Source organism: Serinus canaria, chromosome Z, assembly GCF_022539315.1.
Source record: "Serinus canaria isolate serCan28SL12 chromosome Z, serCan2020, whole genome shotgun sequence".
Classification (NCBI taxonomy): Eukaryota; Metazoa; Chordata; class Aves; order Passeriformes; family Fringillidae; genus Serinus; species Serinus canaria.
In genome coordinates this window covers 64,764,124-64,789,151 of record NC_066343.1, presented here as the reverse complement: position 1 = coordinate 64,789,151, position 25,028 = coordinate 64,764,124, and the positions used below count along the sequence as shown (strand labels likewise).

The window sequence follows — 25,028 nt, the reverse complement described above, 5'->3', positions numbered from 1 at the left end:
GGCTCTGCTCAGTTGTACCAGGCAGCAGGACATGAGACAGCAGGCAGAAACTGATGCACAGAGAATTCCACCTGAACATGAGAAAAATCTTCTTTACCATGTGTGTGATTGTGCAGTGGAAGAGCGCAATCACACGCACAGTAAAGAAGACTGTCTCCCTCACTGGAAATTCTCAAGAACTGTCTGGATGCAGTCCTCTGCTGGGTACTCTGGGGTGATGCTTGAGCAGGGATTTTGGACCAGATGACTTATTGTGGTGCCCTTCAACCTGACCCAGCCTGTGATTCTGTGAATTGTATTATGTTAAGCACATCTGGGTCGATGGGGAGAAAGTGGCAGATATGCTGAGAGGGATAACCTCTCTATGCTGATGACCCATTTATTCCCTTGTTTTGGTTTTGTCAAAGAGGTGTAGCACAACCTCCTACAAGGATGGGAGAAGTGGGAAGCTGTATTTCCTTTCTCCATTACCTGCCAGCAGCCAAGCCCCGGGCAGCCACACGCTCAGTCCCCCACCAGTGGGAATGGGGAGAGGAAGGGATGGGTAAAAGCTGGAAAACCCTTGGGCTGAGATAAAGAGAGTTTGATAGGAAAAGCAAAAGCCACACATGCAAACAAAGCAAAAGGAATTAATTCATCATGTCCCATGGTCAGGCAGGAGTTCAGACATCACCGGGGGAGCAGGGCCTGTCGTGTGTAATGGTGACTTGGGAAGACAAATGCCATTGCTCCAAACTCCCTGTATTTACTCAGTACATCACATTGAGCATGACGTCACATGGTCTGGAATATCACTTTGGTCACTTGGGGTCACCTGTTCCACCTAGCCTCCCATAGAAAAGGCCTTGGCTCTGTATAAGCTCTGCTCAGCAGCAACAGAAACAGCTCTATTACCATCACTGTGTTCAGCACAAATCCAAACCACAGCCCCAGCTGCTGTGGGGAAAATTAACTCTGCCTCGGCCAAATCCAGAACATCCTTGTAAAACTTAAGAATCAAGGCTCAAGGTGGCATTTCCTGGATTGGAAATTGGCACACAGTTTAACTAGACACAGTTGGCAGTGAGAGGTATTTCACATTGCTTTTGATGACCCTGCTGCTCCTAAGGCAGAAGGCTGACCACAGGTAGCCTGGGGGCCTGCCCTAGTTTCGCAGGTAAACTGCCCAACGTTGGTGCAAAGTGTCAGAGATTGATACCCTCTAGTAACCAGGGCAGTGCTCACACACTTTAGGACTCCCCCCACCCTCAACCTTTCTTGATCAAACTTTACCTTTGCTAAACAAATCCCTGTATTTCAAGGATAAATATGATTTAAATCAACATGAAGAGTCATAAAGAAACATAAAAGTTGTGACCTGGCAGGTGAGCCATCCGTGTTACCTTGTTCAATTGTTTAGTGCAGCAGAATTGGTTAAAATATCTATCATTGAGCTTTTCCCGTGGAGGACAGCAGAATTCTGCCCTACAGAGTGTCTTGGATGCCTGGATTTTCCTTTTTCTTTCCATACATTATATAGTAGAAGTGTTGCATATCATGAAGAAATACAGAATCTCGGTATTTTATTCACGAACTTTTATTAAACTGCGAACACCATTGCAAAGAGATTTTACAATGACAAAAGATCCAAAAATTCATCAGAAAGCTACAGACCTCATAACAATATTGATCTTACAAGTGAAAACACTAACAGATTTAGTAAAGCCAGCATTTTCAATATTAAGAACTTAAAAAATGTATTTGAAAGCATTTTCCTTTAGATACACTTAGAAACAATGAAGAATTCCTGAGCAACTACTTTTATACCAGTATTCTCCAAAGAATGTACATACAACATATGAAATCTAATTCTTACAACTTCTTGTATTTTAGAAATTTTCAAAAAAATTTGGATCTGGTTCATATAATAATTGTGCTTAAAGTCATTCTGTTGCTACAGTAATGACACTGCAATAACCTCTCGTGTTCCACATGACATACAAATTTTGAAACTGTAGTGGAAAAAATGCCTAGCTTGTATTGCAGATCTACCAACAAAATGGTTTTTATGCAAATGGAAATAAGTTTGCTCTAAGTATTGGGTCATCTCTCTGCTGAAAATATACTGTTTATTCTGGACGTTATACAGAAGGTGCAATTTTTGTTTCTTTGAGAGTCTGCTGGCACAATTAAAGGCAAGGGAGTTCCAGAGACTTTTAGTAACACATCAGAATTTTGAACAAATACAGTTATTCAATGATTAACATGTTTTTCTGGGCTGTACGTTTTCATAACAGTGCTCTCAGTACTGCTATATCTTACACAATGACTAAAACATACACAAAAACAACAAAAAGATTCCAGAAGCCAAGATAGTGCTGAGTATCTCTGAGCAATATAACACATTTAAAAACTGAGGGTTGTATTATATCAGATGAACAGTTTTTGTAGTTAGAATAGAAAAATTTACTTCCAAAATGAAAAATAAACTACTCTAAAGCAGCTCAGGAGCTCTTTCTAAGTATAGCTGAGCAGTAGTTTCCTCTCCCTTTTGAAATGAAAGACAAAGGGATGAGAATTAAGAGTAGTCTACAGCATTATTAATATTAAAAAATATGATACAACATCATTATAGCTCTGTCTGTAGAAAAATCTGCCTTTTTCTAGACATGTATAGTTTTGCATCCTACTGAAGGGAGATTTTCTACAAGTAATTTGTACAGTGATTTTTAGCATCCTCTAAAAATTCTACTCAGTGCTACAAGTCTCTAAAAATAACCATTGCAGGAACTGGAATGAAGTCTTTCAATGTTTATTGATGCCAAAATGAGGTGAAGGTACTCAGCAGCTCACAAAAATAGATTCAAAAGCAGCATTGTTAAAAAAAATAGTTAAATAATGTCAAGATCCAAGACAAGCAGCATCACCAAGTAGAAAAGGACAAGAAACCTTCCAAAAAGAGGAATATATAAAAAAAGACCTTTTTATATCTAACTGCTCTATGCACCAACATTGGGAATATAAGATCAGCTTTTAGCATATCTGCATGCTAAGAGGCCACACAACTAATGCAGGTATTTTTCTTAACTACTTCCAACAGATATAATAGTGCCTCTTAAAATGTAACATATTGAAGAGATGGATTTTAAACCTAACTTAATAATTTTCAGAATTTATTACCAAGACAGAGACTTTCCGACTAAAGAAAGTATTAACAGATACATTGTCACAGCTACAAACAGAAACAATGCCCAGAAATGCCAAGAGGCCGCTTAGTAATATCCCCAAAGTTTTTTCCCTTGGAGCTTCTAGGTCATTGCATTATATATACTAAATAAAAACAATGCTTAACAAGGGTTGACATATGTGTGGGACAGTGTAAATGGATAAATCTCACCTGTATATCTGTGTGAGAAACAGAAGGTTGTTTATAAAAGCAGTGTGGTGCACTTTATTTCTCTCGATTTTTTCATTTAGGAATGTAGGAAATACAGTGTCAGATCAGATGCTGAGCCTGACTCTTCAAGTTTTGTTTATGCCTGGGACCAATGTCAGATACAGGGAAGAAAAATGCCGTAATTGGCAGAAAATGAATGACCACTTCTCATGTATAGGACTTCTTCTGCTAATATGAAACAGCTGATCCATTGTAGCTGATTTCAGCACTTTGCCAACAATAAGGCTTTACTGATTTTGTGGACTATACCAGGAAGCTGGGCACATTCCCACATTTGATATTAAAGTATTTCCTTCTCTTCCTTTTTTTCCCCTCACTAAATCATTTATTGCTCCTCTCAGTTCTGCTAATGCTAATTTTTTACCGTCTACTCTCATATTTGATTTTTTACCTTCCATTTTCTTATCTTCCCCCCACCCCCTTTTCAGCTGCAGTCAAAATGCATTTTTTCCCTCATCATTCCATCCCACATTGACTGTACTCCTTTTCTGTTCTGTCACATGCAGCAGTCTCGTCCCTCTCCCTGTCACTTAGTGGTGAACTTGGCAGGACCAGGGTAACATTTGGACTCTATAACCTTATAGGTCTCTTCCAACCTAAACTGTTCTATGCTTCTATGATATTCAAGCTCTTTATATCCCCATGTATTATGTATTTAGGCATCCATTTATCTTTATTTTTCTTCTTGACATACACCAGAAAAATGAAGAAAATCCCTGATTTGTTTCAAAATGGTTTTCAAGGCTGAGCCACAAGATTATTAAAATTGTTATAATTCAGTCCATCTTTCCACACCCACAGGAACTGGAGCCTGATTTTAGTGCAACTGTTTGAGATAGCTGAGAGCAGGGCTTTAAATTTTTAATCATTTAGAGACAAAATTGGAAGGTTTTCTTCCTAGGAACTCATTCGAAAACAGGTAATTTTAAATAGAAAGTACTGATAAATACCAAGTTCCATAGCTGAGATCCAGAATGAAAGCACCTCTGGAAAATTGGCTCAATCAGTCCCAGTGACCTGAAAATACAAATAGTGGCAAAAAACTTTTCAGGTCAGGATGGATGCTTGACTGCCCATCCGGGCACCAAGGATATTCTTACAAAGTGGAATTTTCTTTAGTTAGATTATTTTCCCCCCATATTAAAACACTTAATTTTGCTACACATCTAGGATATTCCATCCTCATACTACCACTGCCATGCAAGTGATGATTCCATGACAAGCTGTTTGTTAGCAAAAATATTTTGAATTTACAAATAAAATTTTAAAATTCTTGATAAAGTAAGTCACAAATTTATACACAAAGCAAAATGCTTTTGCTTGTTTGCATTTTAAAGGGAGCAAAAAAAAACCTCTGAGGTAGCAATTATTTGAGAATGTGATGCCTGATCTCATGATGCTTTTTTTCATTTCATTTGTTTTTATGGCTTTGTAGAAGATGTCTGATGTCTATCAAGTGGCTCACAGGACTTAAGTTTCCTTGCACATCACCTTCAGATAAGTTTTTAGTTGCCATGAAATTATGAAATACACTTACAGGCTTCATGATGTAAACCCCACATATACAATGCTTCAGAGAGCACAAAAAAATTCTGCTTATTCATTTTGAACATCTGCTGCTACTACACTTTGAATACTTGAATGACATTAAAAGCAGCTGTCTATTGTTCAGCCATTTAAACATAGACACACAGACAGATATACTACAGAATTCACCGGTTTGACATAAATGATCATTACATATTTGTTTTACAGTTTGTTCCATAAACGCATACATCCTCTGACTAATATTATATCAGGTTTATTCACTGCATTTTTATTAAATAAGCTTTGTAGTTACATAGTCTCATAAAGACCAAACCTAAAGTTCTCATCATGTGTGATACTGAGCTTTGTGAGCATGTGCCAATTCACTAGTTTGTATTTCTTCTAAAGTCTGAAATATTACACAAAAATACTAAAATTGTACATGAAATAGGTCTCTGCTAAAAAAAAATCTGTATGGTAATGAATCTGTATAATATGGTAATAAAACTGTATGGTAATGAGTCATATTTGCCAATATTGAAGAAAAAATGTTAATAAAATTAGTCTGAGTCAGAAAGAAAGGTAATTAAATAGAAGATATATGTTCAATTTTAGGAATTTTGTAAAACTAATTATGCACTAAGTCTTTATGCTACCCTTAAGGGCTTTTATGCTATTACAAAGTGCTTTTATGCTATCACACTATAAATGACACGTGGATAACTTTGACATTGAAAGCAGCATTCACATTCTTGAAATAATTATTCCAAGTGAAAAATTTGACTAATCGTGCAAGAATTAGAGGGGTAAATTCTGTTCATCCCTCTGGATATCAAAGGAGGTATCTAGAGCCTGTTTTTCCCCACTGGTGTGCCATAATTTTATAGTGATTGACCCTGTAGAACTGCTGCAAAAACTCATGTGCTTCCTAATGAAAAGCTTAAAGACCTGCAAGCAAAAATATTGTTGCAAACAGGAAAAATTAATTATTTGAACATTCAAAGGACCAAACACTTAGCTGAAGGTTATTTTGATTCTACAGAACACTAGTATTTTATTTTTTAATGTACTTTCAGATGTTTAAGGTCACTTTCAGAAGCTCTGCCACTGAGAGGAACAAGGTGTTTTGGAAAATACAGGCAAATCCTAGGGAAAATTAATCTGTCTGCACATTTGTTCAGCTTCAAGAATAAATATATTTATGACAATGTGTTCAAATTACATTTACCTAGCAAATCCCCCAACACTTCAAAGCAGCAAGCAAATGCCCCTTTTCCACTGTAGCTGACTCTCCCTTTTCACAGGGAGACATGATTATTTGGCATATTGAGACATTCATCAGCAAAGGTGGGAGATGCTCTACACCACACGAAGTAATTTAGGCTGCGGCTATTTAACAGTTTCAGTATTCATTTATGAGAAAGCAGAGAAACTCCTTGACTCTCCTTCTGTGTGGATCATTGCAGGCACACATGCCTACAGTTAGGCAGGATGAATCACCCCCTTGAAATCTGCTAACTGTTGTGTCTGTTTGCTTCAGGTGAAAAGTAACTTCAGGTGAAAAGATAAGGTGGGAACAGCCTGTTAATGTTGTACACCTGGGTAGTCACTGTGTTCTAAACTAAGAAATGTACTCTATAAGAACATCTTTAGGCTCTAGGCTTGAGATACTACAGCTTCTGTACATTACTAGATACAAGGCCTGTAGCAGCATATCTTTATGCACATCATTAGGTGTAGGAAAAACACAGAGTTATCTGTGTAAAGAAAGAGGAATGTGTCTGATCCTATCAGCTCTGTCAGATTCAGTCAGAAAACTGAAGGGTTAATAAAACACTGTCAGACACAGTGTGTTGTCAGGTTACACACACATTCCTCATAACTCAAGAGTTTCTTTGCAGTGCTTCCAGCATCTCTAGAAATTTGTAAGGTATACTACAGACAGAGAGAGTATGATAAAATTGTTCTATTAACTATAACTGAACAGAATTTTATGTTTGATACCTGGAGTAGCTCCTTCATGTCTTCATGTGTTAAATAAGTGATTGAATCAGGAATCTAGGATACCTTCCCACACCTTCAGTGGAGCATTCAGACTGCTCTGATCAGCCCCTGAAAGTGGGCAGCTGCCTGTATAGAGGACAGGCTCTAAATCTGATGCCACCCTAATGTTACAGTCTGCACTACCATGTATGTTTATAGACACACAGATCATTAGTTAAGTTCTAATGCCCTGTCTGTGCAAAGGCTAGGTGGTTCTACCAACCTGTGCTGGAGCAGTTCCAGGGCTTTGAAGGTAAAGGGTGAGAGTCTGATTTGCTGAATTAGATAGGGCCTTCTGGGACCTTCAAAATCTGAAATTCTCTTTTGTCTGGCTCTGCAGCAGGTACCTGCTACTGCAGGAAGGCTTGTTCAGTGCATAAAATCATAAAAATATGGAGAAAAGTAAAGCTGTTCAGGAAGGAGACTAACAAAAGAGAGCCCATCTATCAAATTCACTCTCCTCCACAGGTGGAAGATCATTACCTCACCATAAATTTCCAGTTTCCCCTGAAGCTAGAGATGCTGGCTAAATACTTGGCCCACTTTTAACCAGTCATCACATGATCATACTTTTCTGGAGTCAAATAAACTTTTGTTTCAAGAAGGAAGGTCAGAGCAACTTTGCAGCCACTACAGCATCATTGTGATTCCGTCTTCAGGTACATGGGATATAATGGATCCTTACTGCTCCCACTGCTGTTCTGGGGACACATGACCAGCCCAAGTACATGGACTTGTCTCCCCATGCCACTGCTTTTTCAGTGGAGGTCTGATTCAGACCTTTGAGGCTGATTCCAAAACTAATGTTCATAAATTAATTATGAAAAATATGACTTCAAATTTTACTTCCAGAGAAAAGTGCAGTATACAGGAGAGCCCCATGTAATTTACAATTGGCATCAGAGTACAAATTCAAAGGGAAAGAACCTTGGGTCTCAAAACCTCAACTCTATTTTAATTATATAATTACAGGTAATAAAAAACCTGTGAAACAAATAATTTATAATTCAAATAGTAATATATCTGTAATATATTAGAAATATAGTTTAAAAATGGCTCCATATTCTTAATTAGTATAAAGTATAATTTTATGCTTTGTGTAGAAATGATAGCTTTACTTGTTACTGCCTCAGCAGAAGGAAGGATAAAAGTTCCTAGGCAGCTAAATAGCATTGGGAAATTAAAAAATATTTCATTTGCTCTTTTTTTGGTAATAGAAAAATAGCCTTTAAAAATACATAGTTAAACTTATGGGCTTATATTAAAGTAAAATTGTATATTATATACAGTAAGGCAGTATATCATATATTATCTTGTTTTCTTTTTCATTTTGTTTTTTCCAGACTAGGATATGAATGGGATGCAATTTTCTGTCACACTGAAACAAAGCAAAAATGTATTTAGAATAATTTGTTATTTTACTGCCATTTGTAGAATATATTCACTTTTATATGTGATTTGGGATGCACAACTGCTCCTTTTTCTCAAGGATTGAGAAAAAAGATAAAACAACGCAGTGTCAGAATGCATTCAGAAGAAAACACATTGTAGGAAAGAATACAGTTGTGCAATGATTTATCTAATGTAGAAACTACATTTGCTCAGATTGCTATGGTTTGCTGACTCACCCATAACAATTTTCATCTTTGTTGAATCTGTGGTATTTCCTCAGGCTTTATCAACCAACAGAAGTTTTGCAGAACTGAAAAATTATTTTACACTGCATTTTTCATGACAGACAAGATGCATTTCCTCGTCTCACTGTGTCAGAAATATGTGCTAATGATCCAGGATTTACATTCATGACTATTACCTCGACTCACAGATTATTTTATTACCTGTACAATGCACATAGGATAGGCTTTTGGAGGCTAGGCTTTTCTAAAGAACTGTTTGCTATGTGATTTTTTTTTTTTACTGTGTGCAACTACTAAGTATGTGCTGTACTAAAAGGTTATTTAAAGGAGGGCATAAAGGAAGATGGATCCATGTAGTCTGATCCACTGGTGTCTCTTCTGGAGTCACTTGGAGTTGTCGTGCTGTAGCTTGTATTCTTCTCAGCTTGACTTTGCTGAGGGTTCTGAGATGTTTCTGCTGCAGGTTCTTGAGATACAGGTGTGTTCTGGCTGCGCTGATCTGGCAATAACACTAAAATGTGATGGTCCACAACTGTTGAGACCTTGGTATATTCTTTGCTGGTTCCTGGAACAGGGCATTTTTTGGTCTTTCCATTGTTTTCTTTATGTTTCAGTAATAGTGTTGGTTCCTCATCTTGTCTGACTTTATGAACTTCTACATAGTCCATTAGTTTAGGATTCAAGAAAGGTGACTTGTTAGTATGTTCGTTTTGTCTGACCTGCACTGTGTTTTGGTCAGTTTTGGAATATTCCACCTCGTTTATCTTTTCCAGGTCATCATACACAGTTTCAGCAATAGGATATAGTGACTGACGGCTTTCTTCATTTCCCACCAAAACTGGTGAAGGGTTCACATTTGTGGTGTTCAGTGTTATCTTGAATGCCTCCACAGTGCTGTGGTAGGCAAACATAGCAGCCTGATTACTGGGTAACTGAGCTGCCAGCCATGTGCACGACTTTACACTCTCACAAGGGAGTGTTTTCTGTTCTGAGGCTGGGGCTGCACAGCGAGTGTCCCAGCTCCCTTTCCCCCCTTTCTTTTCTTTAGCTCTTACATCTTGTGTTTGAAGAGTAGATGGAAGGCTGCGAGATTCCCTGAATTTCACAGGGAGGAGAGAAGGGCTATCACAGCTCCCTCGGCCTGAGTCACTGTCTGTTTCCTTGAGTATAATTTTTGTGTTTTTGCTGGGAGTGTCATGACTTGGCATGAGTTGCTGATCCTCACTGTCCTCTACCTCCAGATATTCTATCAGTAGTTCCTCACAGTCTGATGTTGGAGGGAAACCATGGCAACCAAGAGCACTCAGTAATTCTTCAGATTTTCCTGTCTGAAGGTATAATGAAGAGGATATAATTTTTCATTGTCAACCTTAGGGATTATATGACTAGAACAATTGTGAACAATCTACATATTTGATGTACAAACACTTTAATAGTTACACTAATAGACCTAAACTTGATTTCTACTGCTGCAGAAAATATTGAAAGAAGGGAAGAAAAAATCCTGAATTTCCTCAGTGGGGAGACAAACCTAAAATTCATGTTTGTAATGTGGGAGGAGAGGGGAGCTTTTGGCGGGTATGGGTTTCCTGAGTTTAACAAGAAGGAAATGGAGGAGAATTGCAGTGTAGACATGTCCTGCCTCTGCAGCATGGCAAAAGACTATGGAATGCATCTTTCATAAGAACAACTAGGCAGTTTAGAGAGGCATTTTCTTATGTCCCAGGAAACAGGGCAGTCACAAACCCTGTTCTTAAACTCCTTTTACAAGTGAAAGACAAAACTCTGACTCACACATATCCTCCACGTGTTTAACCAGGAAGTGTTGCTTATTTCCAACATTGATTAATTGAAGCAGTTTTACACTTTACTGTGGTAACCATGTTTGCTAATACGTAAGTTGGAAAAGTGAGCTATGGTGAATTCTTTTGTTGTTGGCTGTGGTACTCACCTCCAGTAGATGTGTATCTATGCCTTTTATCTTTGGTCCTGGAACTGGTGGCAGGATAAAGGCCATCATTCTAAAAAAAAGCCCAGACCAAACATACCAGGAGTAAATATAGACCCTAGCTCACTATTTGTTCCCCCACTTCCTCAGAATATGACTGAGATTTTAAACATTTCTCCCATATCTCATATGTCCCAGTTGGACCTCTGTCTACTGTATGCCTGTCAAGCTGGGTAATTGACAAATAGAGTTACAGCTCATAAAGTACCCTTAGATTTATTATAAAAAACACCAGTAATACAAAAGTTATTCAACTGGAAAAGTAAAATTACTAATGTGCTTTTTATTGCCATGTGTCCCTTAACCTCCAGGTCTCTAATACCATTGTAAATTCACCACTGGCCAAGAAACAGTGAAGTGAGGCACAGTTCAGGAGGGTTAGTGGGGCTGTCTGTTCATGTTTGACTGTCACCTGACTACTGCTAAACAGGATGGCTTTTCCAACCACAGTTTCTATCCCTTTCTTCAACTCAGCCAGTAATTTTTGTCAGACTTGCACAAAAGCAATAATCTTTGCAACACCTTTCTCTTTCAAATTTGATTTAAATTAGCCAGTGTCATCTAAGAAATCATTTGGGAAATTGATACAGAGGCTGGCAGAAAGACAATCTCACAATATAACCTTGCTTACTTTGGGAAATTATGACAAAACCCAAAGAAATGTCTCCTACAAGAACAGGGATACTCCAAGTAATGTTTGATGAATATAACACAACTAACCAGGGTTAGTCAGATCTAACAGGGCTGTCCCTAACTGAGAATTTAGCCTGGTTTCCACAAGGAGCAGAAACACTTTATCCGTTCCAAATTAAGTCAAATACCTACAGCTAATAGTTTATAAGCTAAGGTAAATGCTATAGGAAATTGAATCAAATATTAGGAGTCTATTTTTGAAAAGTTTTCTCTGATCTTGAACCTCATGCAACTGTGAAAATGGTGGCTTACCTGTACCCTTTCATAATCATTATCCAGCTCATTATTAAACATATAAGAGATGACAGGACACCAACGATGATCCACACAACCATATCTTTTACTCTAAAGTCTAAGAAAAACCAGAATTATTCAAGGACACATATTTAGCATGCCAAAAAACCTCACAAATTACTTTTATTTTAAAAACTGGCCTAAACTGCCAAATTTATTATCGAACAGAAAGCTTCAGCAGCACAGACGGTTCTCAACAATCCCTGTAATATCAAATAATGAATATAATTTTTACTAATGGTACTGCACAGGAAATAAACTGTCTTGGAAAAATCATACAAAAATGCATGGAGAGGAAAATTTTGTCACAGCCAATTATACAGATTGGATTCAAATCCAGTTGTACCAAACCTGTAGTCATTTAATTATTAAATACAAATACAATTAATTAAATGCTCAGTAAAGTGACCCAGGATTACATATTTTTAAGGATTTTTGTTGTAATGTAACACTTTTTATACTGAAGTGCTTATTTCATATTAATTCCAGATAAAGAGTATTGAAGAGCTGTTACTGTCTGAAGGCAGTTGCTCTTTGTTGTCTGTGTCCCAGCTTTAATGCAGTTGCCAGTGTTCTTCTAATTAAAAACTACCACAAAGAGAACAAATGAGGCAACAGACAGAAAGCACACGGTTTAAATAACCAAAGAAATTATTCACCCTCTTAACTCTATCATAAAGTAATGAATGGGAAAGGTATCTGGCTGGGTATGGTGCAGGGATGTTAAGGATTTGGTTACCTTAGCAATGATTTTCTTGTCTGTCCTAGAGAAACTAAGGGATCTGCATGGGTGCCTCCAAGAGCTAACAAAAAAATATAACATGAACTTGCATGTAATAAAAACTATAGAAGGGATGCCTGACCACTCACCTGTAGGGATCTCAATATACATTTCTGGGCTCCACTCACTCCACAGTCCATGGTGGTCTGGTTTGCAGTGAATCTGTACAATGTACCTCTTTCCAGGATTTAAACTAAACATTTTGTATTGTGTTTGCTGTCCAACAAAAATAGTCTGGAAATAAAATAAATGTCACAGCTAAGGTTTTGGTAATCAGGATGGGAATATAGAATGATTCTGGATATCTTTTCCTAACAATTATTGAGCAGGCATGGAATAATGGTGCATTTATTTCAGTTCTATAGTTTAGCTTTCTAGCAGATGGGAATGAGATATGGCTGTGGTATACAGTGCAAATTAAACTGCTGTAAAAACATCATGAATTTATGGCAAATAGGAGAGGAGCTGTGGTAATGGTAGTGGCAATGGTGACAGGAAGAGGAGGAGGCAGAGATGAATGAGGGAGGAAGAAACAGAGATGGAGAAAGAAAATGCAGAGAGGAAGAGGGAATGTGGAGTTGTGGAAGTGCACAGGTAATAAAAAGTCTTGCCAGAGGGAAGTGCAGTGGGAGGGGGAAGGCAGGAGGAGATATAGAGGTGGTTTGGAAGTTCTGCAGACAAGAAGGGGATGGAGTCAAATACCAACAGCTGGAGTCTTTAATTTGCCACTCAGCTGTTTAAGTTGTAGATCCTGGCCATAAAAACTTATTATTGTTGTGTGGTCACTACAGTTACTACCTAATGGTTATTTATATAAATTCAAATTATTTTATGTAATGTCACTGAGCTTTCTGTTATCTAAGAAGTGCCTGCGGTTAAGAACAAATTATCATTAAAGAAATGTGACTAAATGAGAAGGAATAATTTAAACTATAATACCAATATGATTAATAAATAATGACCACAATTAAAAACAAATACTTTATCACCTGCTATTGTATAGCAGCATCTGAGATACCAGCAGAAAATCACAGGTCACACAAGAACTTTTGAAAAATTATGAACTATTCAGAGTGCCTGCTTCATTACATTCAGGCACGGGACCTGGCTGACAAAATCTAGCTGGTCAGAAAACATTATCGAGCAAAAACTTGTGATATCCTTACCTCCCATTCCTCTCCTTCTTCAGGCTTTAGTCGCAATTCATATTCAAGGGTAAGCCATCCAGACCTGACATCAGCCAGTGGGGGTGGAGACCATGTCAGGACCAGATACGGTTTTCTCTTTATTGACTTTTTTAATTCCAGAGTTATATTCACAGGAGGATCTGGCTGTACTGTTGAAATAAAAGAACTGTCAATAAGAATCTAAGTGACATTTTTCCTTGCAGCTTAGGAAGAAATATAAAATTATGTGACTGAAGAGTTGCCATCTCCATTGGGTCTGGTAATTTAGAACTGCTACTGTAATACAGAAATCTGTAATACTGTAATAGAGAAACTGAAAGAGTTTTCAGTATAAGTATGGACTTATGAATTTTAAACCCCCCCTGAATAGTAGTAAGAATGTTGAATTCATGTTGAGATTTGCCCTAATCCTTTATCATCAAAAATATTTTTTCTTACATCTCCATTTAATTTACTTTCCCCCATAACTGTATGTCAAAGTTAATATCTTTAATGTTACGTTATGAAAGTTGTGTTCTACTGTAATCTTATCAAAGCTTGGCATAAATATTTAGGCACACTGAAAACATGGATGAAGCGAGTGAAAACTTGTTCCCTCCATCTGTTACATTCAGAAAACACAACCGCATGATCCCTACACTTTTTAAGTAAGGATACTTTAAAGCAAACCAGAACAGCGTATTAAAGCTCTGTCTGTATTTCAAAAATAAACTGAAACAGAACACAGGTTTCTTATACAGTCAGACTTGCATCTTCCTCAGTTCAGAGGTAGAGCTTCTGCATAATGTGCATATATTTTACCACTGTCTGATCAAAGATTCATCAGGTCATTGAACTGAGGTAAAGTATAAAGCCATTTCTCCAGCAGCCTTTTCCCAGTTGCCAGACTCTTGGCAGGCAGATCCTTGACAACAAAATGGTTATCAAGGATAATGTTCCGTTCCCTTCGACAAAACCCTAATTACTTCTCCACAGTCACTGTGTAGAAAAAGTCTGAGAAGAGATTATCACTACACTGCTATAAAAAGCACTAATGCAGCTTCTCTTGGGTCTGGAAACTACTTTTGGGTAATCAGATTTAAGTATTATTAGTTAAAAGATCAAATTTATTTCTGTTGCTTGTACAGTGGAAAAAAGATTTTAGCTGAATGATGTTTCTTAGGGTTTGACTACAAGAAATATGGAAAACCAATAAATGTTTATCTGAACATAATTTAAAAGCTTTTGGCATTTTTGGCTTCTTCAGAAAACAAGATGGTAAAGGAATGAAAATTGATTTGTTATTACACTAAGGAATATCTTATTTGTGTAAGATTTTAACTTGGATATAATACTGTGTACAAGGAGAGCTGGAATTAAAAGTCTTGTGTCAAAACCCATGATTCTGAAAAATTTGGTTCCACAGAAACTACTTTTTAACTCTTACCTATGTAAGTCACATCCACATAATGAGGATCAGAGACATTACTTCCCATTTCATTAGTAGCCCTCACAGTAATATTGTATATGGTCCAGAAAGAGGTGTGCTTTTTATCGAAGTAGCACGAATTGGGGCCTGCAGTTTTGTAATCTGGACATTCATAAACTTTTTCTTCTCTGAAATGAAAGAATCCCAGTGATTAGGTTACACAGACTAAAATATCTGATTTTGGTTACTAGTACTTCAGCATTATTTAGGGCTGGATCTGATTTTTCCCACCTGGAAATGTGAAGAAAATCAGAAAACTGCTTCCAGACTAAAGAGTAATTGGACAATCCCAGAGACTGTACTAAAGCATTTTCCCCACGGAGTAACCACAAATCCTGAAGGATTTAGGCTGTTGCAGATGGAGCTGTGGGCTAGTACAGCACAGCTCTTCCTTCTCTGAAAGCCACAGCTCACTGCACAGCCCATAGCTCATATATTTCAGAGACTGAATAGAAGTGCTTGCTGAAGTCTTCCAACCTATTTATTAAAAAATTATGTATTTCCAAAGTTCATCTCACACTTACAGGAATTCTGCATATTACACTAATATGCTTTCAGAATTTATTTGATCTTTCATCTCTTAATCATAAAAAAATAATAATAAAAAAAATCTACTATGTACTCTCCTTCACATCCATACCCAAGCTTCCCAAAGTCAGAGAGGGGGGTAGGAGAGAAATTTGAGTATGTAGTTTTTGTTTTCATGCTCTTCCTAGATGCATAATAACAGAAAAAAAAGTTGTGGATGCGGACCTCTTACTCTGCTATAGCTGGCTGGACCAGTATCTGTCTTTTTACACTAAGAGTGGGCTCTTACTGACAGTTACAGAGTTTAGCATCTATTTAGGTAATTGCAAAGTAGAGCAGTACTACGTGAATGAAAAAGGACCAAAAAAGTTTCACAAGGCTTATTGACTCTTTCTTTAAAATGAATGTTTAGCACTTTATCTGAGTTCCAAGGAAAGATTCCTACAGAAACTAGGAAGCACTCATGCCTTATGAATACTAGTGCAAAACAAAAGTTATCAGAAGATAAAAGTTTTAGTATCTGCTAATTTTGGACAGTTTTATTTCTAAGATGTGTGGTTGAAGAGTTTTAGGACTGTGCAGTTGTACTGTTTACTAACATGCTGTTGATGAGCAATGAAAAGACAGAATTCACAGTAATTATATACCTGCCTTTATAAAGAGACCAAGATTTAATATTTCAATCATAGACATGTTGCTGCTTTACTGTGATACCATAACATGCCACTGGACAAAACCAGGGACTACAGAAAATGGCATCTCCCAAATAAGAAACCAATGAGGATTGATTTTCCAGGTCCTTCACACAAAACACTGAGTAACTATACAGCACTTATTACCCCTCTTTGCTGTAAAGTAAAGTGTGTTTGGTCAAGAGTCCTCCATCTGAAGCAGGTTTCCACCAACAAGTAAATGTTTCTTTTTCAGGAGAACGGCACTTTATGATTATGGGCTTTTCAGGAGGTAACTGTTCTGTAAGAGATAAAGGAATGAACTAATTAGTAAGTTTAATCCATTAGGTCCACCTTGAATTTGTAAAGCAATGTCAAGCAGAGAACAGGAAAACAGAAAAATAGGAACAGGAAAAAAGTAAAACTTGTTTTGTAGTGGCACAGGAAAGGAGAGACCATTTGCTGCTTAAAGCAACAACTTGCTACTTTCACCTGGATTCAGAATTCTCTCTCACTGTATCTGCACTGAAGAAGTTTTAGTTTTCTGCCTGTGGCTTTCTTCTGACCCAAAATCTCATAATGAATGTTGAAATATGGTCGTAGCAGGCTCTATAAAATGATTTAAAATACACTCTACTATCCAATCTATTTTCTATGGTGTTCTGGTTTCAGCTAGCATAGTTTCTTCCCAGTTACTGGTATAGTACTGTGGTTTAGATACAGTATGAGAATAATTTTCATAATAAAGGGATATTTTGTCACTAAGTCATGTTTATCCTAAATCAAGGACCTTTTTGTGTCTCCTGCACTGTCCATGAAGAGGTACAAAACAGAAAAAGAAGGTTGGGAGTGCCTATAGGCAGGACATGTGACCTGACCCAGGGGACACTCCACTTCACAGAACACCATCTCCAGCATACAAACTTGGGAGTTACCCAAGACCAGTGCCCATCAGGATTCAGAAATGGAGTCTGGCACTGATCAAGAGTGGGTGAGCAAACATATAGTCCAGAATTTTTTTTCTGTTTTTTATCATCATCATCATCATCATCATCATCATCATCATCATCATCATCATCATCATCATCATCATCATCAATCATCATCACTGTCTACAATTATTACTATTATTATTATTATTATTACATTTTACTTTGTTTTAAGTTATTGAACTGTTCTTATCCCAACCCACAGATTTTACCTTTAGTTCTTCCCCTTATTCCACCATGGTGACATATGACTGAGCAGCTGTGTGCTGGTTTGTTGCCAGCAGGGCTTAAACCACTACATACAAAACCAATTTTTTCTCCAAAATATGTGTTTTAAGATTGTTCTGTTTGTTTGAAAGGTATGCTGTAATTTTCTTTTGATTTTAGGAAAAAAAGGAAGAATGTAAATGTATGTGTATTTGTTGTTGTTCTTGCCAGTAATTTTCTTCTGAAGTACTCAAAATATACAAAGAAGCAGCTCTCATATTTCACTGCAATGTTTTTATGTTCTGTACTCAAACTACTTACATGATTGCTCCTGAGCAAGTTTTTATAGTTTCAAGAAAGCACTTAAGTACTGGGCTGAGAAAAAAGCTTAAATTTTGAATAGGATGATGCTCATCAAAACCCTGAAGTGATTGAAACTTTTGCAGTTACATATTTGTGGCAAAAATATTCCTATTACATCAATAATATATATTTTCTACTATTTACAGCAGAGACATTGATTTTCCAAATTTCTAATTGCCTAAGGCAGATCTGAAAATGGGACATTTAAAAAATATTTTTCTATTAACAGTACTTCAACAATATCCATGTCAAATAATGAAAAATATAACTAGTAAGTGAAGAACAACTAGACTAAAGTGTCTGGCAACAAGATATGATGTCATACATATTTAGTGTGTCTACTCAAATACAGTAAGACACAGATAGTAACTTCCATGTGATAATATCTCTAAGTGCCATCAGTGCTTTCAGTCCAGGCTCTTATACAAAAAACATTACCTGATATTTATAGCTACAGATAAAATCAACATGGTTTTTAAATAAAGGGACAGGGACAATAAATTATTTAGGCACGCCTGTATCAGAAGTGACTTCCTAGTAAATCCCACATTGTTTATCATAGCTAATTTCAGCAGAGGATCCTGACCAGATCAACAAGATTAACAAAGCAATTACACAGAAAGTATGGTAAAATCCACGGAGCACTACAAAGTACCCATGTGTGAGGCCAGGTTTTCAGGACTGGCCTCACACATGGAACCTTTAGGAACCTTCACAGCATTGAACCTGCTACACTTTAAAATCAATTTACAGAGCAGCAATCATCCACTCACCTTTGGGGATCTGAATGCTTCTTTCTGAGCTCCACTCACTCCATTCTCCAAGGTCTAGCATGCAACGGACCTGAACAACGTACTTCACCCCAGCTTTCAGGCTGCTCACCTCATAGTGTGTCTGCATTCCTACAGATACTGTCTGTAAAAGAAAATGGACTGAGAAAACAATAAAGAATTGGACCACTTCAATGAATAAACCACAAAGGAACAGGCATGAGTTACTGACTTCTGAAAGTCAGGCATTTAAGCTGCGTATTTATAAGATATCGATTACCAAGAACCAAAAGTAGTGATTTAGCAGAAAAAAATCACTGCTGATTCTGATATTCGAGAAAATATTGAAATGTAGACTTCCTAATATGCCATCAGATCCATAATGTAAGGATCATTACAATTAGTCCAGCCCACATATAAACCCCCATTGAAATCCTTCTCAGTGGCTTTAAGTGACTTTCTCAGACCCTTCTAATTTCTCAGAACTATTTCAAAATGCATAGCATTCTCCATCATTAAGGCATCAACAAGCTAGGCAGCATTTAGCACACATGACTATAAATTTAAGAATGACATTTTGTCCTGAAAACTCAGCTGTAGCAGTACTGAAGCTGATTCCTAGAAATATGGCAACAGGTGGGGAATGTCAATGGAAATGGTTAAATGTGAGCAGACCACAACAGAGTTTCTGAGGGGCAGGTTGCCTAGAACTGATCATGTTGAAGAGGATGATGACAACTGGGTTTTGTCATACATAACATTAGGATGATTATGTAAATATACTGAATTTCACAGTGTCTACAGACCACTCCAGTATTTTTCTTTCTTTAATCTGATCTGGTTACAATAATTTTTCTATTCTTACATTTTTATTCGACAAATTAAACTGAGACAAAGAATTCATTGAATAGAGCATTTATAAAATAAATATATTCTTTCCTTACCTCCCACTCTTCCTTTTCCTCAGGCTTTAGGCGTAGCTCATAGTGATATACATGTGAATTAGAGCTGGCATCAGCCAATGGGGGTGGAGACCATTTTGCCCAAAGGTATGACAGGTTAGCAGACGTGTTTGTTTCTAGAGAGAGGTTCACAGGAGCATCTGGCTGAACTGTATAAATGAATGAAAAGTGTGCTATTTAATTTTCTCTCAGGAAAAAAACCCTCCTTTATAGTTTTGTGTGTCATCATATTTTTTTTCAGATATTTCAGCACTGTAAAAGAATAATAAAGAAGACTTTTATTTTTCCTTTTTCCTCAATGAGTTGAACTAGCTCCTGATTTCCAACAGTAGCAGCAAATCTTAAACTTTACGCTGAATTTGCCAGGCTAAGGAAATACAAATGATAATTTTACAAGGTCACTCCTGAAAACTAGAATGCCAGCTATTTCATAGCTAGAAAAACTAAGTATATTATAATTAAAATAGTATATTATGTGTTTCAGAAAGTAGAATGGAATCAGGCATATAAAGTACCACAAAAAGCCTGCATAATGCTCAGGCAGTTACTTTTACCCTTCCAAGACTGCAATGCCAGCAGTTAAAAAAATTTTTACATTTGAAGTATTCAGTAGCTTAACCTAATTTGAAAATTTTATAATCTTCATTGAGTCTAATTAAAATACTGCAGACAACTAGAAAGTGAAGCAAATTTTTCAGCTAAAGTTAAAATTTTTACATATTCATGCATGAAAGTCCTACAATCAAGTATGTAGTTACTTAATTTAGAATTAAAATGCAGTTTTCACAAATATTTAATATGCATATTTTATATTATCTGTAAATAAACACTTCTCAATAGCAAGTTTCACCTCATGAGGAAAGAAATCTTTCACCACCACGTGATCTGGGATTAAAAACTCCACACATCTCCAACTAGTTTGTTTTCCATTTTATTCTTTGATTTTACCTATGGAAGTTACATCCACATGCTGGGGATCTGAGCTGTTACTTCCAATCTCATTTGTTGCCATAACGGTGATAATATATGTTGTCCAGGGATTAGTGTGGTTTTTATCAAAGTAGCAGGAATTTGGACCTGATGTTAGGTAGTCTGGACATTCATAGATTTTTTCTTCACTGAAACAAAATGATTTAAAAATTTAGGAATTGAAGCAAAGCAGATAATATTTTAGTAATAGACTAGGTTCAGCAGAGAAATCTGAAATGTTTATGTGTATGTATATATATATATATAAAAATTAATAAATTTAAAGAAATTAATATGTATGTATTATATTTTAACAAGATATATATCTATAATTCCATCTCTTGGAAACATTTGGTACGTGTCAAATGACATTACCATAAATGCTTCGTTTACTGCAGTTGTTTTGATATATGCTTTCTCCCCTTTGTTTATACACAGAAATAAATCAACAAAAGAACAGAAACAGAAATTTTCCAGAGAAAAAACAAAGAAATTTTAACAATATTTATAAGCAAGTAAGAGAGAAATGAAAAATATTTACTTCAATTAGATAAGTTGCTAAATATCTTTGCATATCAACCCTAGAAATTAAACTTATGGGCCCTATGGCAGAGAGCTCTTTTACTGATTAGTTTGTTTTCAGCAAGTCAGAGAATCATTTAAGTTGGAAAAGACCTCTAAGCTTGTCAAGTCAAGCTCTGACCCACCTTGTCAACCAGACCACGGCACCACTTCCCATGTCCAGTCATTTCTTGAACACCTCCAGAAATGGTGACTGCCCACCTCCCTGGGCAGCCCATTCCAATGCCTACCCATCCTTTCAGTGAAGAAATTCTTCCTGAGGTCCAACCTGAACCTCCTCTAGTGCAGTTTGAGGCTGTTTCCTCTTGTCCTATCACTATGACCTGAGAAAAGAGACTGACCCACACAGGAGAACAGCCTCCTTTCAGGGAGCTGTAGAGTGATAAGGTGATCCCTGAGCCTCCTTTCCTCCAGGATAAACACCCTCAGATCCCTCACCTGCTTCTTACTCATGCTCCAGACCCTTCCCCAGTTCTGTTGCCCTTTTCTGGTCATGTTCCAGCACCTCAATGTCTTTCTTGCAGTGAGGGGTCCAGAACTGCACACAGGGTTTGGGTGTGACCTCACCAGTGCCGAGTACAGGGGGGAATCACTGTCTCGGTCTGGGGACATTATTGCTGACACAGGCTGGGTGCCACTGGCCTTGGCCACCTGGGTACACACTGGCACACATTCATCCCCGGGTCCTTCTCTGCTGAGCCACAATCCAGCCTCTCTACCCCAGCTTGGAGTTGCACCAGGTTGTTGTGACCAAGGACAGGACCTGGCACTTGGCTGGGCTGCACCTCGCACCATTGGCCTCCATGCAAATCCCTCTGCAGAGCCTTCCTGGCCTCCAACAGATCAGCACTCCTGCCCAGCCTGGTGTCATCTGCAAACTGGCTGAGGGTCCTCTCATTCCTCTCATCCATATCATCAATAAAAATACTAAACAGGACAGACCCCAGCCCTAGTCCCTTAAGGACACCACTAGTGACCAGCTGCAGGTGGATGCAGCATGGCTCACCACCGCTCCCTACGCCCAGCCATCAGCCAGTTCTTAACACAGCTGAGTACTCCTGTCCAAGCCATGGGCTGCCAGATTTTCCAAAAGAATGCTGTGGGAGACATTGTCAAAGGTTTTGGTGAAGTTCAGGCAGACTACATCCACAGCCTCTCCTGACAGGGTCACCTGATCACAAAAGGAGATCAAGCAGGACCTGCCATTGCTAAATCCACGGTAGCTGGGCTTGATCCCTTGGTAGTCCTGTATGTGCTGTGTGGTTGCAGTCAAGACAATCTGTTCCACAGCCTTCCTGATGTCAATTTATTTGCTTTTTAACATGATCATTATCACAACTATCTCAAAAAAAAAGAAGAAAAAAAATTACTTCATGGTCAATTACTATTGCCTTGACATGGGTCTTTGGATTATTTAGGAGAAGGATTGTTTTGTGCTCAAAGCTGGCCTAGGTGATGTACTCACAGCCTCAGGTGAGAAGAAATATACAAATCCAAAGCATCAGCTGATGTGGAGCAAGAATGAACATTAATTCCACTATTATGCTTTATGTATCATCAATAATAAGGTTTCCTAGTTTTCAGGCAGTTTTGTCACAGTTCACAAAGAAAAAATGGGAGAAAGGGGTCTAAGAGAAAATGAGCCTAGAAGGGCAATTGTGGCCCAGGTCTAAAATGCTTGGCAGAGCCTGGGTTCAGCAGATTTAATAAATGGATAAGCACTCCTATCCTTCCCTTAGCAAAATGGGTCTGGGCAGTGACAGGTATGAATTAAAATGTTCATTTAACTATTTGATCAAGACTGAAACATCTGGGCTTTCATAAAATAAAAGTTTCCAAATCATTGTTGTGTAACTTCATTAAAGACTGAATCTTTTTCTGCACAATGATTTGGAATATTTAAATGTAGAGGGGATTTCTGAGACTTTATCTTACCTATTCTGAATCTCCCTGGATTTATAAAAAAAACTTAGTCTCTGAGCCTCCCTGCTTACTTGTCCCTGTTCAAAGACTGTTTTCAGGAAGAAAGTACAAAGTTAAACAAAGATGGACTGGTTACGTAAAGTTGCCAAACATATACGCTTCATTCCTGGGCAGGATGATGGAGTGATAATTTCCAAAATATTAACTTTTGAGATTTCACTGCATTTTGGGAACCACTGACCACAAAAACAACAGGATAAAAAATGACCATAGTCCAGAAAGGGGTTTTAGTGTGTACGGTAATGGACAAGATCCTTGGCAGGGCCCCAGCAGTCCTCACTGTCCCTGCCCAGCCTCTCCATGGGGACCTGGGCCCCAGGTCCCCAGTTCAGCTGGTCTCCAGCTCCACACAGCCCTGCCTTTCCCAGTCACAGCCCCCTGAGCCTGTCCAACCCATGAGCTGATGTCCCAGCCCAGCCTGGCCTCAGCCTGTCCCAGTCCCCAAGGAGGTGATCAGTGCCCAGGGCTGGGCTGCCCCACTCCTGCCCAGCTCCATGGCTGGGGTGATGGGAGATCTGCTGCCCTGTGGTGCCCTTATGCTTCAGTGCTCAGAGGAGACCCCATTCAGCTGAAAGCCATGTGTTTCCCAAAAAGATGGGCAAACATGCCTTTGTTTCCAGGCACACCTTCAGACAAGCGGGATTTTTGGTAGATGAGTTTAGGAGGGTCAGGCTGTTAGATTTGCTGAAGATTTGAGGCTGTTAGTGGCCATGTTTTCTTCCAACAAGGGAAGCCATGGATCTTATGCAGCCCCTGTTGTCTATCTAAGGTTAAAATGGATTCATAAAAACAACTTTACAAATTAATGTTGTCATTCTCTTGGTCTATCATAACCATCACTTGATCACTCTCAGAGGACATATGCACCACTTGTTACCTGTCCTTGCTGTAGAACAGGGTGTAATTGTTAGGGAGTCCTCCATCTGAGCCAGGCTTCCACCAACATGAAAAGGTTTCCTTTTCTAGAGAACGACATCTTATTATCTGAGGTTTTCCAGGGTATGATTGACCTAGGAAAGTGCAAAAATTCAACTAGGTAAATTAGGAGTGGGCAATGCTTTTGGATGCTATTGTTGAATGATAAAAGTCAACTAAGCATTCCTTTTTTGAAGACAATAAAATTACATGAAATTGTGGACTGAATTGAGCAAATAACTCTGGGAAAAGGATCAATATTCTCAAAAAAATATATACACTTAACCTCAAACTTCTAAAATAGCTAGTAGAATGATTTTGCTTTTTAAAATGAACATTTATTTTTTATCTGAACTTGAAATTGTATATTTATGTAAAAATTAAACTATGAAGATGGAAAAGAAATATATGAGCTTTAGGGTTTGTCCCCATAAACACTAAAATTTTGTATCTTCAGATAATTTTAAGATTAAATTTTAATTTTGCAACAGAACTAAAATTCCATTATTTGTGCATATTTGGGGTAAATTCTAGGTCAGAAAATTCTAAAAAGAAGGAAATCAATGGGCTAGATAGAATTTTTTGGGTACTGGAAATCTGAATGTGTTCATTTATTGTTCAAAGATTCCCTGTTAATAGAAATACATTTAAGAATATTTCTTGTTAAGACTACTTCTCATTTACTTACACCAAGAATACAGACGATACATTTACATTCATTTTAAAACAACAAGCCTGTGACCTTTTAACCTAAGCTTATCTTTATTTCATTAAAGTTCCATGTAATTATCTCAAATATGTAACTATTCATATGCTAATTCCCAAGGAGGTGACGGGCATAAAGTGAATATAAAGTTTCAGTATTGCCACCAAACAATCCTGAAATTAATCACATAAAAAGAAAAGACAACTCCAGCCATTTTCAAAATTGCCATACCAAACTTCAGGGATGCGTTCCAGTGGTGGTCAGGATAGACTGGGTAAAGCCTCAGACTTTTCTAAAGAAAGTGTCTTA

The 25,028-nt window shown here is 37.7% G+C and overlaps 1 protein-coding gene across 14 annotated transcripts in view; it reads right to left on the bottom strand.

The window, feature by feature from the left end:
- Window positions 1–1,566: 1,566 nt before the first annotated feature.
- Window positions 1,567–25,028, bottom strand: part of PRLR (prolactin receptor) — a 156,383-nt gene continuing 132,921 nt past the window's right edge. For 13 of the 14 annotated variants that reach the window (XM_030236887.2, XM_030236881.2, XM_050987382.1 and 10 more), the window contains 11 exons: window positions 23,976–24,108; window positions 20,513–20,682; window positions 19,547–19,713; window positions 18,606–18,747; window positions 16,442–16,574; window positions 15,033–15,202; window positions 13,586–13,755; window positions 12,509–12,653; window positions 11,597–11,696; window positions 10,595–10,664; window positions 1,567–9,971 (listed from right to left, as the gene is read on the bottom strand). In XM_030236887.2, coding sequence (XP_030092747.1) covers window positions 8,961–9,971; window positions 10,595–10,664; window positions 11,597–11,696; window positions 12,509–12,653; window positions 13,586–13,755; window positions 15,033–15,202; window positions 16,442–16,574; window positions 18,606–18,747; window positions 19,547–19,713; window positions 20,513–20,682; window positions 23,976–24,108 — 2,411 coding nt within the window. In that variant the 3' untranslated portion in view covers window positions 1,567–8,960. The remainder of the gene's footprint in view (window positions 9,972–10,594; window positions 10,665–11,596; window positions 11,697–12,508; window positions 12,654–13,585; window positions 13,756–15,032; window positions 15,203–16,441; window positions 16,575–18,605; window positions 18,748–19,546; window positions 19,714–20,512; window positions 20,683–23,975; window positions 24,109–25,028) is intronic. The other variant, XM_050987384.1, reaches the window with a different exon arrangement.